This window comes from Trachinotus anak, unplaced genomic scaffold, assembly GCF_046630095.1.
Source record: "Trachinotus anak isolate AG129_WGS33_773 ecotype Australia unplaced genomic scaffold, CSIRO_AGI_Tana_v1 ptg000034l, whole genome shotgun sequence".
NCBI lineage: Eukaryota > Metazoa > Chordata > Actinopteri > Carangiformes > Carangidae > Trachinotus > Trachinotus anak.
Window position 1 is genome coordinate 3,096,032 of NW_027273885.1, and position 12,833 is coordinate 3,108,864.

General features: G+C 40.7%; 1 protein-coding gene across 2 annotated transcripts in view; it reads right to left on the reverse strand.

Moving 5' to 3' along the window:
• Nucleotides 1–12,833, reverse strand: part of LOC139614590 (ubiquitin-associated and SH3 domain-containing protein B-like) — a 45,508-nt gene continuing 32,675 nt past the window's right edge. The window contains exons 2-14 of one of the 2 annotated variants that reach the window (XM_071471953.1): nucleotides 11,166–11,219; nucleotides 9,320–9,506; nucleotides 8,322–8,520; nucleotides 6,963–7,132; nucleotides 6,675–6,883; nucleotides 5,896–6,040; nucleotides 5,644–5,767; nucleotides 5,365–5,484; nucleotides 5,159–5,251; nucleotides 4,892–5,036; nucleotides 3,649–3,755; nucleotides 3,399–3,508; nucleotides 1–2,281 (exon numbers count right to left, since the gene is read on the reverse strand). In XM_071471953.1, coding sequence (XP_071328054.1) covers nucleotides 2,144–2,281; nucleotides 3,399–3,508; nucleotides 3,649–3,755; nucleotides 4,892–5,036; nucleotides 5,159–5,251; nucleotides 5,365–5,484; nucleotides 5,644–5,767; nucleotides 5,896–6,040; nucleotides 6,675–6,883; nucleotides 6,963–7,132; nucleotides 8,322–8,520; nucleotides 9,320–9,506; nucleotides 11,166–11,219 — 1,801 coding nt within the window. In that variant the 3' untranslated portion in view covers nucleotides 1–2,143. Of the gene's footprint in view, nucleotides 2,282–3,398; nucleotides 3,509–3,648; nucleotides 3,756–4,891; nucleotides 5,037–5,158; nucleotides 5,252–5,364; nucleotides 5,485–5,643; nucleotides 5,771–5,895; nucleotides 6,041–6,674; nucleotides 6,884–6,962; nucleotides 7,133–8,321; nucleotides 8,521–9,319; nucleotides 9,507–11,165; nucleotides 11,220–12,833 lie in introns of both variants that reach the window. The other variant, XM_071471952.1, reaches the window with a different exon arrangement.

Genomic DNA, 12,833 nt, shown 5'->3' on the forward strand with positions numbered 1-12,833 from the left:
TTCATCAGGAGACATCACTTTAATTTCAAGAGGCACTCACAACAACACAGTCACTCAATCAATGGAACAGTTTTCAAAGCTGCATATACATATGTTTTAAATGCAGTCAACACCTGAGATAAATTCTTACATGCTGTTAAAAGCGATGATCCTCTTTTTTATATATATTTTTGCTTGTAACATCTGAAAGAAATGTTTATAAATAAATAGAAATAAAATTGGAAGACTATTTTTTTTCCTTTTAAAATATGATATTTACAGCTACTCTGAACCCCTGAACAACATATCACAACACAGACTCAAAATGTTGCTGGACCAGAATCAAGAAGCTACTGTATGATTGTCAATAGTGCAGGTTGTGCTGTTATAGATGCGGATGTTTGATTTTTGTACGCACACTACATGACCGGTAGAGAGCACAGCTGTACTGTATGTGCTACATGTGGTGCCAAAATAAAGACAATATGAGGGGCCACATTAAGTGGGAAGCATCAGGAAAGTCCCTGATGAAGACTTGAAACCGGAGCTGATACGTCCTCTCTCAGAGACTGAAGCAGAACAAGCAGGACAATGGATAAGATTTCTTTTCAAACAGTTTATACCATCTGTTTTCATTCTGGTCAGGAGCTGAGTCAACAGCCGCTGTGTTCTTATTCACATGTACGGTGAAACTGTGCAGGAAAGCAGTACTGTTATGACACTCGTGACAAACTCAAAATACTCAATAGTCTCATAAAATTTTGTGAAATAAACACAAACTCAAAAGCAAATCAAATATTGTGGACACATGTAGATTTTGGTCCAATTCGACCCTAAAATGCTGCTCTTTAATCCCACAATGTTTCCCAAATCAAAAAGGTTTAGCCTCTGTAATAATGCTAACAAGGCTAACAATTAGCATGTGAGATGTTGCAGTTAAGCTCAGAGTACAACTGAGCTGTGCTAATGTTAGCATGTTAACATGCAACATTCTTCCCTCTTAAACTAGCGTGGTGACATGGTGATGCTAACTTTAGCTGTGCACACATTTTAACATGCTAACATTCACATGTTATGCATTAGTCAAAGCTGTGTCCAAAATCACTATTTTCTATCTAGTGCATTTTTCTGAATTATGAAACTCATTTACTGTAGACTGTCCTCAGACTTACAGCAAATAATCCCACAATGCATCAGATTTGATAGATACCAAAACTGCAGCTGTGAGACACTGCATCTGCCTCAGTTTACTGCTCATTAAAGTTAATGAGTAAACAACAGAGTGATTCCAGACACGGCTAATGTTGAACATTAGTGAACGGTTACGTTTAGACAAGTAAATCAAACCAGTTGGAAGAGCGAGCTGGTTCAGAAGAAACCTTGGCCTGAGTCTGGCCCATATTCTTCTACATCCGGGAAGATTCTGGCTGTTATCCGCCGAAATGACTGACAGCCGGAAGATGTTCCAGCTGTTTGCCAGAATTGGTCGAAATGAAGACGTAGCATCTGAGAGTCATGCTGTATGTGGGCCAGATCTGGGAACCAGGTGTAAACTGGACCAGAAGAAAACAAGCATGTGGCCCAAGTGTGGGCCGGGTTTACTTTGATATCTAGCTTGTGTTCAGCCAGGAAACTAAAACTATTTGGCTCAGTGAAATTTAGTGAAACTTTGGTAAATACAAACAAAACCTGATCCTCCTGAGCTAAAAGCTAAACCCTCCAACTTTCACATTTAAGGTTTTAGTGACATTACTGCTGACTTAAACCATTAGATTCATGTTGGGATAATATTTTTCTTGATAATCATGCACCATGCACAGAGGCAGAGCTAATGCTAATTTCACAAAACTTCCTGAGACTGGGCTGACAGTAAGGAAGCATGATCGAGCTGACATCCAGCCACACTGCTCAAACCGGCCTCTCCTTCCCTCTTACAAAAAAACAAAACAAAACGTACACTGATTTTTGGGGATTTGATAAATCAATGAAGAAATGAGTCAGTTCACCAACTGGGACTTGGCTCCTTCAACCATCACTGCTGAGACACCACCAGCTGTGTGAAGAGAGAAGTCCCAGTGTTTCTGGGGCCACTGGTCTGAAACTTGTGACTGCAGTCTGTGGGAGTACAGTATGATCAGGTTTGGGGGGCGGGGGGGTCAGATCATCATTCTTGCAGAAGTGTCTCCCTCCAGTCAAAGGAGTGGTTTGGTCCATGTGTGAGGGGGAGGATGGGAGGGTCCACTAACTGCCACACCCCCGTGTCTCCCTGCTCCTCGCAGGAGCAGAAGCCCAGGTAGGGGATCTGAGGACCAAGCAGAGGAATGAAGGGTTAGTTTTAGGAGGAGTGAGCAGCTTCGAGCTGAAGTACGACACCCCTGAACAGCCCTGTGCAGCCATCTGGTGGCATGTACAATAAAACTGTTAGATCATGTGATTTGTTTTTGTATATGTAAACTTGGCCTTTATAAGGAATTTCTCTCAGAAATGAATTTAGTCAGGGTGGAAAAACCTAAAAGTTTAGATCAGGTGGTAAGTGCAGCAATGACTAATGCCACAAATATAGTAGTAATAATAAAAGAAATTTGGACTCCGATCGAAACGTAAATATGTTAAGTCCTCATCATACTGCTGATTGAAGACAGTGAATGTCCCATATTTCTATTTTTTAAGTCAAATTATGAATTTAATATATATCAGAGATTGTGAGCTGATGTGTTGGTGTATTAAACTTTAACAAAGTCAATTTAATTAAGTTACTTAAATACAGTTTTGAGGCACTTGCACTTTAGTATTTCATCACATTTCTACTCCACAGAAAAATAATGTAGTTTTTATTGCACTACATTTATCTGAAAGTTATAGTTTTTCATTTACTAGTAATTTAATAGCAATTCTTCATGTTCTTCAGTGAAATATTCTGACTGAACTGTAATTATCAACATAAATATCTTTATAACCAAATACAATACAAAATGCTGCTCACACATTAATGCAGCAGTGATTATAACAATACTCCTGAATAACAGATGTAATGTTAGAGGAGTGGACATGTGCACATTTAGCTTAACTTTTTCTTAAACTATATTTTTCATGGCCACATTAAAATGAAATCATGACACAGAAAACAAAGTGAAGATGTGTTTTCATGAGGAGCTCAGATGGAACTTTTTCTTCGTTCTGCCTGTGAATGAAAACAAGAAACCTTTTGAACATTGGAGGAAAGTGGTTTGTTTTTTTCTGTCATGCATACAAGCGGATGCTTCACATCTCTGGAGTTTTAAGTGCACACACCCATGTTTCTGCAACCACAGTGAGGATAGGGAGGGGAACTGAGGGGACCAGATGGAAGTAATGATGGAAGGATAGTGAAGTGGGATGTATAGAAGAAAAAGATCAAAACAGAGATGTGGTGAACAGACCTTTCGGACTACTTGGATGAAGTCCTTGGCGCTCTGTGGGCTGCGGCCCTGCAGCTGGCGTGTGCAGGCCTCTAAGGAAGAAGCGTGGGCTACAATCAGCACGTTGTTTCCTACAGAGAGTGGAAACCAAGGCAGGATGCAACATCAGCAGAGGACAAACACATGTGAATGTAAAAAGATTCACCTACACAAACTCAACAACCTCAAGCTATTGCAAAAAGCTCCAGGAGCTCTGCTGTGTGTCTCTCACCAGTGTTTTTGCAGTCTGACAGGATATCTTTGGTCACTTGGTAGCTCCGACTCATGTAGTTCTCATAGGATTCAGACACAGTGAGCTTGCTGACAGGGATCAGAGGTCTACATGGAGACAAATACCAGTTATCAGAAAACCAATGCCACATAAAAAAAAACTGTGTTGCAAACTCAGCTTCTATTGAGTGAAGAGATTTGTTGGATGTGCACTGAGATTTGTTGGTTGTTTTCAGTGAGAAAGTTGAGATTTGACAAGTAAAACCAGCTACAGACACTTCAGCACCGCAGGGATATAAAAGGAAATCTCTGCAGGGCCGACAGAGTGGATAAACAACACAGCTGCAGCTGCAGGTAGTGCATGTAAACTGAACACTGTACAAACATGTACTGTATATACAGTATGTATACACATGTTCACATGCTGCAAATGCAAAGCACACAACAGATCAAACAGATAATATGTGATGTTGAAAAGAGAAAAATGAAGAATGGATTTAATATTTGATATTGCTTATGATCTGAGATTTTTTTTTTAATGGAAGTGACCATTGGGCTCTTGATGCAATAAATACTGTGTGAATCATTATAAACACCTGACACATTTGTTTGGGTAGAAGAACACAAAAAGAAGGTAGTTTAAAGGTCCCATGTTGCATAAAGATAGATGTCCATGTGTTTGTGATTATAAAGCAGGTCTAGGTTCTATATTAATACTGTGAAAGTATCAAAGCCTCAGTCCACAGAGAAATGCACACAGCCTGTATTCAGAAACTGAGCCTTAAAACCAGCCGTCAGGACTTCTGGAACTTTGTGATGTCACAACAAAGCAGTCACCACTCTCAGTCACGCCCCAAGCCCCACCCACCTGAACCCACCATCCAACCTTGCAGGATTTGGTTTCTCTGAGTGTTTACCTGAAATCTGCTACATTTTTATTGGATCATTCAGTGGAAAAAAATGCAAAAGGCAAAGAAGTTGCAATGAAACCATGAACAGTCAAGTCATCATGGAGAGAGATTAGTGGTTTAGCCTGATTTCTTTGGGCTTAGCTCAAGTTTTCTGGTATCCTGAGGCTGGCTAAGACACAGCTCTGTAATACAATAGTAGCTGTGACACATTCAACTCAAATGTCATTTTGTTTTTGTATGCTGTATCTGCTGTTTTGCCGATGATAAACATATTTACATTACTAAATATGCACATATCATATAATTACTTGCACAGTGTGTTGTTTGCATCACCTGTACATTGTGTCCACACTGAAGTGGGCTGCGGCCAGGTCAGCTGGGGGTATCCACGCAGGCAGGGAGTTCCCAGAAACCCACTTGGTCCATTCAAACAGCCCCGGTTCCACCCTCACCTTCAGTTTACCATCCTGCTGCAGACCTGCTCACACAAACACAACCGATCAAACAATAATCTAACTTTATAAAGTACAGGTTTAGTTCAACGAAAGTCTCTGTGTGGCTGTTCAGGGATCAGTGAGTGAATGTTGGAGACTCTGTCACCTTTCAGGATGTTCTGTGCAGTCTGAACGCACCGCAGAGACGGAGAACAGTACACAAAGTCTATCGCCGTGTTACTCTCTAACAGGGCCTCACCTGGAAACACACATATTTAACACACATATGTTTCGTTAACAAAATGCTGAGCTGTGCTTCAGTTCTCTCACACCAGGTGTAGCACATCACTTAGATCTATACAGGTGACGTACCCACGAGTCGAGCCTGTGTGGACCCAAACACAGTGAGAGGAGTGTCCATGTCGTAGTCTCTCTGTCCTCCCCACAGTGGCAAACTGGGGGGCATGTTCAGATTGGAACGTATATATCTACCTGCCGAACAACAAAAATACACACTTCTAGTAAGTAGATTATTTCTATAACCTACTATTTGTCTAATGAAAGGAGGAAGGTCGTCCAACCCATCAATACATCAATATTCATGAAATTCTCCATTCACATGAGCCAGACCTTCAGAGTGGATGTGCTCACCTTTACTGTCTGAGCAGAGGGAGAGCCAGTGTTTCCCAAAGACCACATCCATCCTCTCACCGTGCCGGCAGACAAAAAGTGATCGCTTTGACTGCCGGGAGTGACCCCCACTGATCCGCAGGACCTGCTGGGAAAGAAAAGACTTCAATAAATTACAGGGTTTTTGATAATGTTTATACAAAACCTCATACATGTTTCATTTTAAATTTAAAAACACAATGTGAACTAAGTGAATCTTGAACACAAGATTACCTGCATTGGATGACAAATGAGACTCAGGGTGGGTGTGTCTCCAGGACTCGTGTTATCAGGGCGTCGGCTGTCCAGCAGTCCGTCAAACATCCCTCTCTCTTTACTGGTCTTGTCACTGGGGCCACAGCTGAAGAATGAATGGGAGCTGTGGTGGACAAGGAGAACAGGCATCAGGAATAAAGTACAAACTGGATAATTTACTTTTGGCAACAAAGAAAAGTTGATCCATGGAGTTTTTTGGCATTAACCAAATACGTCTTCGATATCTGTAACTGATCCAAAATAATACATTTCCATAGAGATTTATCATTTCAGGTTTCTCCTGAAGTAATTATCATCAAATGTTTTGTTTTTATTTAAAGGTCCCATATAGTCTAAAGGTAGATGTCCATGTGTTTGTGATCATAAAGCAGGTCTAGGTTCTATATTAATACTGTGAAAGTATCAAAGCCTCAGTCCACAGAGAAATGCACACAGCCTGTATTCAGAAACTGAGCCTTAAAACCAGCCGTCAGGACTTCTGGAACTTTGTGATGTCACAACAAAGCAGTAACTGCTCTCAGCCCCGCCCCAAGCCCCGCCCACTTGGATCCACCATCCAACCTTGCGGGATTTGGAATGACATGTACATTTTGATACTTCTTGTGTACAATGGTGACATTATTCAAGGTTTAGGGGGTCACCAAAATTATTAGGACCATCTGGGACAAAGACTGTTCACACTAAATCTTATCTGGGTCGTTAAAGCCACCTCTTATAGGAGCGTGAGGTGCTCTCACCCATGGAAGACCCAGGTGTCGGACTCATCGGCCAGGCTGACATAATTCTCAGGCAGCAGGCCAGACAGCCCAGATGTGAGCGAGGTCCCGTAAACCCAGCCCTCGCTGGTGCTACTCTGGTCCACCGGAGACATGAAGACAAAATCCCCTGGAACCAGCTCCAGCTCATCCTCATTCTGAGGCATGTAGGGGTACATCACCCGCAGGGTCTGCACAGGAGACACGTAGAGTTGCTGACATTTATAACGAATCGATATCTGTGATCTTGTTAGTGTGAATAATAACTACCTCATGGTTAGCAAAACGGATGTCCCGGGAGAACAAGACAGCCAGCCAATCACAGCCCAGCTTGACTTCAATGCCCTTGGCCAGTTTCTCCAGTGATGGGAGGTGATCATTGGGAAAGTTGTAGGCCAGAGTGACATGGAGCTGCTTCTTGTGAGGCTCCACGTGGACCTCTGGATGAGATGAAGAAGGAGAGATCATCGGTTTCTGCTGTTCAAACCTATTTTTCATCAGTGTTAATAATGTGTGAGATTCTGTGTCGCAGAGATCAACTATATCATAAAAAGTGTGTTTGTGGAAATGCAAGTAAATAGACAATAGTATTACTCCTGATTTTTATCTTAATTTACCATAAAACCTTAATATTTCTACGTCAAAATTAACCTTATCAATATCAAAATCATTTTCTCCCGATAATATGACATCATCTCAAGATAACAGGATATAAATAATTGCGAGTATGGCCTTTCTTGGCTTCTGTATGTATGTGCAATATGTTGCAAAATTAAAATGGAAACTCTTATCAACCCATATCAGGCCGCAGGGAGCGAGTTTGACCCGAGAGGCAAACTGCTGGAAATCCATCGTCACGTTTAATTTGAACGATATTACAAGAGGAGAGAAACCAGCTTTATTCACGTAACATCACTCGATTGAAACACAGACCATTCGCAATAGTTTTTTGTCTATTTTTCTGATATATCGCTTCTATTTTGCACAAAACTGCAACAGAAACCCTCTGTGTACTTGCTCTCCTCCTAGAGGGAAGTGTACAGACAAAATCTTAGGAAAGGAGAAAAAGATTTAAACCTGCCATCAAACATGATAAAAATCAGGCTCTAAAAACCACATCTGTTCTTTTTATTCTTCACAGAGGAGATGAACGCAGCTGGAGCTGGGTAACCAGACAGATCAGTACAGAACCACACCAACGACACACTGTGTAGAAAATACACCTCATAAAAAATGTAAGAAGTTGCAGTGGGGTTACACTGTAAAAACCAACAACCATCAACATTTCTATATCTGATTTTGATGACACGATCTAATCTGTGTCTTTACCGTGAAGCAGAAATATGACAGAGCGTTAACACCAACACCGCAGCCTCTAATCTGATTTGGCACTGAGCAGCCGGAGATATTATTTGGCAGTCAGCTTCATTTTCACTTGTGTTTAACGACAGTGAGAGTGACAGATGCAGTGAGCGCTTTAACAACCCGACACGATGCCCTGAACTGATGAACTGATGCTGACATACTCTAAACACTCAACAGCAAAGTGACAAAGAATGAAGGGGAGACATGCAGCTAAGATCCCAAACATCTTCCAAACCCAGGGCATTGTGGGTATCTGGCTCCTACCTGCCTTCCTTGCAGCCTCTGTGGCAAAGTCGGCTGCGAACTGCTTGAGGATGTCGGCCACCTGTTCCTCCACAAAGAGGCCGATGAAGTTGGAGGATGTGTAGAGCTCTAAGGGCAGCGGGCTGGGAAAGCGACCCCGCCACTGCTGTACGGTGGCCTGGAGGGCCTCAACTAGAGCTTCTACTTTGTGGTCTGCACACTGCGTGGAAGGAAAAAGACATAAGACCTTTTGAGACATGGAACAAGCAACATTCCTGTTTTCATCTGTTGAAGTGATGTTTTTTTTTGTTGTTTTTTCTGCTGCTGGTTCTGAATTTATGACAGATCACAACATCTTAAAGGTGCCCTGTGTGGGATGATGTACTCAGGAGATACACGTTCCTGCCACCAGTGTCACCCTGTTCCACTAATTTACTGTTGACAGAGGTATTGTACAAAGGAATGCAGCAACGCAAACCAGCAGAAGTGCACAGTAAATAACCAGCAAACCTGGATGTAAACAAGGCAGGAGAGATACGCACAACATGTTTTGGTGAGTAACACTGAATCTAAACATAACTTTGTTTGCTTATAAGAAAAGTCCACAGGGTCCCTTTAAGTTGGGGAAAACACTGTATGTGAAGTGTTTTGCAGGATATAATTTAAAATATAAAGAGGAGATCGCCAACTTTTTTTTTTTCCACTTCTTTTGCTGACGAGGATGAGGGGAAAAAATCTTTCATAGTGTGATTTATTTCCTTTGCACAGTGATTTTTGTGGAATTTAATTCAGACCTGAGCCATGTTGGAATAGATAGGAAACTGTTACTGGGTCCAAAGTGACTATAGCTCTGTCAAAATGTCATCACATCCATATAATGAGGTGCTTGTCTGAAAAGAGGCAAGGACGAAGAAGAGAATCATACAAACAGAATCCAGCTGATATTTACTCCGTCTGGGGCGTGACCCTAAAACCTTTAACGACCTTTAACCATCAGCCTTCATTAAAGTTCAGCTCACCATGAAGAACTGGCAGAGAGTGATGTGGGGAAAAATGTTGTGGGCTTTATTTTTGCCACAAGTGACTCGGCTCTGATGCCAGAAGTGGGAGAGCTGGTTCTGCAGGGGTCCGCTGGGCCGCAGGTAGAGGACGAACTCCCTGGGCAGAGGGTCATCCAGGAACGGGTCATCCACGTGGGAAAAAAGCCTGTGGAAGAGACGGAGGTGAATGGACTGAAGGACAGGTATCAGGACTGAATACTGTGCTGTGAGACCAGGGCAGGACGTCACGCCTTTATTATCTTTTGAATGCTGAGTTGTGCCCTTGTGGCAGAATATAACCCTTAAAAGAAGAACTGGGCAAGTACACAGTCCTGAATGCAAATGATTTCAGCCGTACGACCACGTTCACCGCAGCTGGCACATCTGAGCCCTACAGCTCCTTTATAATTGGAACATTTTCTGTCTTGAACTGAGATTCTGGGACACGAAACTTTCCGCCTTGCCTGCTTGTTTTCTGGTAACATTGTTCTCCCCCTGCAGCCACGACAACAGTGACTCTGAATGAATAAACTCCTTGGCCTTTCAGATACATCCAAATTTAATGAACAAAAACAGACTTTATTTTTTCACCAGTGCTATGATGGACATTGTGCTATGACTGAATGGTGCGTAATTTCTTATTTGGCCAAACACAGTTCAACTTGTCTGTCTGTGGTTAATGGAGCACCTCAAGGTTCTGTGTTTAGCCCACTTTTATTTCAGGTGTTACTGCATCGCTCTTCATAAACTAGAGTCTCCATTAAATATTTTACAGTCTGAGCTCAGTTGACACAAACATGTGGTGAATGTAGATAAAACTAAATTGATTTTGACTGAATGATTAGATTTTTCTAGTGCTAGGAAGAAGCCTGGAGACTTTGTGGATACTGTTACAAGTCAGGGGAAGAAAACAGTTGATATCAGTTATAAATATCTCGTTATCTGGCTCGATAAAATGTGAACTCAGCTAAACTTTGTGAGGAAACTGAAACTGAAGGCAGGTTTAGACACAAGCTAAGAGAAGGCCAGTTGTCATCTTCACTGGTTCTTGATCGTAGCGATTTATATGAATGCATCAGCAAAGTGTCTCCACATGTTAGACTCTGTTTATTATTATTAATCAAAAATTGGAATCAAATTAAAACCACTTCCACATACTTGTGCTTTGTATTCCTGAGATTTGTTGGGACTGTGGGAGGAAGCCGGAGCACCCGGAGAAACCCACACAGGCACAAGCAGAACATGCAAACTAATGTTTTATTTCAAATCTTTCATCTCGCAATCAGAGATCAAAGATCACAAGACAAGACATATATTTGCTGTCTGTCCCTAATGTGCAGACAGAAATGAGAAAGAAAACGTTTTCTGCTCCAACTATCTGGAACAGTCTGCTTTGATGAATCTATGGCAGAATTCAAATTACTCCATCTTTATTTGTGTCTGTTCCACTGTTACTTTTAACCTTAGTTTAATCAGTTATCATCTGTTTTTATTGTTGTTTTATCTGTTCCTATATTGTCTGTAACCTTTTTTGCAGACATCTTGGCCAGATCTCCCTTCAATGGGATTTAAATGATTAAATACAGGAACAATTTAAATAAGAAAATTGTTATTATTATAACTGTTATTATTATTTAAGGTATCGTCATTCAGTTTGCATCCAGTTGTATGAAAGGTAATACAACCTGTTCGGTTTTATGGACAGACTCTTACCAGCCTTCTACAGCAGAGGGCAGTATAACACACATTTTTTTCTTTGGCTTGTGGTGCATTTATTGTGTATATGTGAATGTACTGTATACACACATTTGTTGTTTAAACTTACCAGTCACATGCTGCTTGCACACTCCGACCTCCTGTTGAGACCAGAGCTTTCAGTCTGTAACAGAGAAGAAGAAAAGAAATCAAATCAAGATCTCAACAACACTGGGACCGTTCACCTACAAATGACCCATCTACTGTATATTCTGAAACGTGCACAGTAACAGTTTAACAGTGATTGCAACGCAGCAACGGGAAACCCAGAGAAGTCATGTCTTCTACACAGCAGAAGAACACACTGATGTCGTTCTCTGTACAGTAGTTTGTATCCTCTGGACTTTTTTCCGGCAGCAGATGGCAAATAAAAGGAGAACTGTTCTTGTTCCACACCTATGTGGAAACTCTGACTATAAAACAGCTAGAGATGCAAGTGAGGGCTTTAAAGGAGGAGAAGAAAATATGGAAAAGCTTCAAAGTTGTTGACTGAACAGAAATGCCACTGGAGTTGGGTACAGTGTCACTGGAAAAAGAAAACTGGTGAATTATTCAAGTCTTTTCTGGTTTGACTGCCTGAAAAGAATAAATAGAAATTCAGCAACCGTCGACTCAGACAGAAAAACACTGTACACTAAACATTTTTTTCTCTTACCATGTAGTTAGAGCTTAGAGAAAAGTGCTTTTGGCAGCAGTTGAAGTAACAACCTACATTTCCTGTCATTGCTAAAATTACAACGCTTGTAGATCTAAATATTTGTTAAAGTCATTAATACTTTTACTTTAAGTTTAGACTGATCTATTTTTGCTTCACTGCATTTTAATCTCAACATTTGCATCCAATACAAATACACATCAGGTACAATAGAAAATTTGATTTGGAGCAAGATTGAGGAAATGTGAAATCAATCCTAAAGCTGCAGTAAGTGATTTTGAACAAGCCATGGAAAAACATATGGAACAACGTATTATCACCTTGTGAAGCTGTTTTCAGTGAATGTCTTCGCAAACGCTTGGTTATTTACACATTCAACAGAAACAGAGTAACATCAGCGTTTGTGTCCAATATTCACTCGACTTCTAATTCTGTTTTGGTCTCCATGAACTCCTGAGGACAAGTCGTAACCTTAGTTTAAGATTTATCAACTTTTTCTCTCAACATTTTCAGCTGTAGTTGGAAACAACATTGACAAGATAATGAATTTGAACCAAATTACAAAGCTGTGCTCTGTAAAACCAAAACAGATAAAGAAATGTTAAAGGTCTCCATGCAGCTGAGGCAAACAGCAGGATTAGGTGATCTCTCTGTGGGGTTGTCACCTTTAACACTGCACATTGTCACTTAATTCACTGTTAATATAAATATATTGATTGGTGCAGCTTTAATCTGATAACATCTTTTTTGTTTTTAACAATTAAGTCATTTTGTTATCACTTTGGACTCTAGCTTGATTAATATTATCAGCCATGTTAGCTTTCCAGACAGTGACAGCAGTTAAAAATTGATTTCTTTACACATTTTATTTTTACAGCAAACATTTGGACTTGTAATTATTAGCATTTAAAATGGCAACTCTCCATTTAACATCCTGGTAAACCAGGATACATAATACATAATACATCATTTCATAATTTAAAATTTTAATAGTTTTTATACAAAACGGATGTATAAGGCAATAATCAACAATCTGATGAGGCTGAGTTCAGACTTGAGTAAATGTATTTTATTTCCATGTCA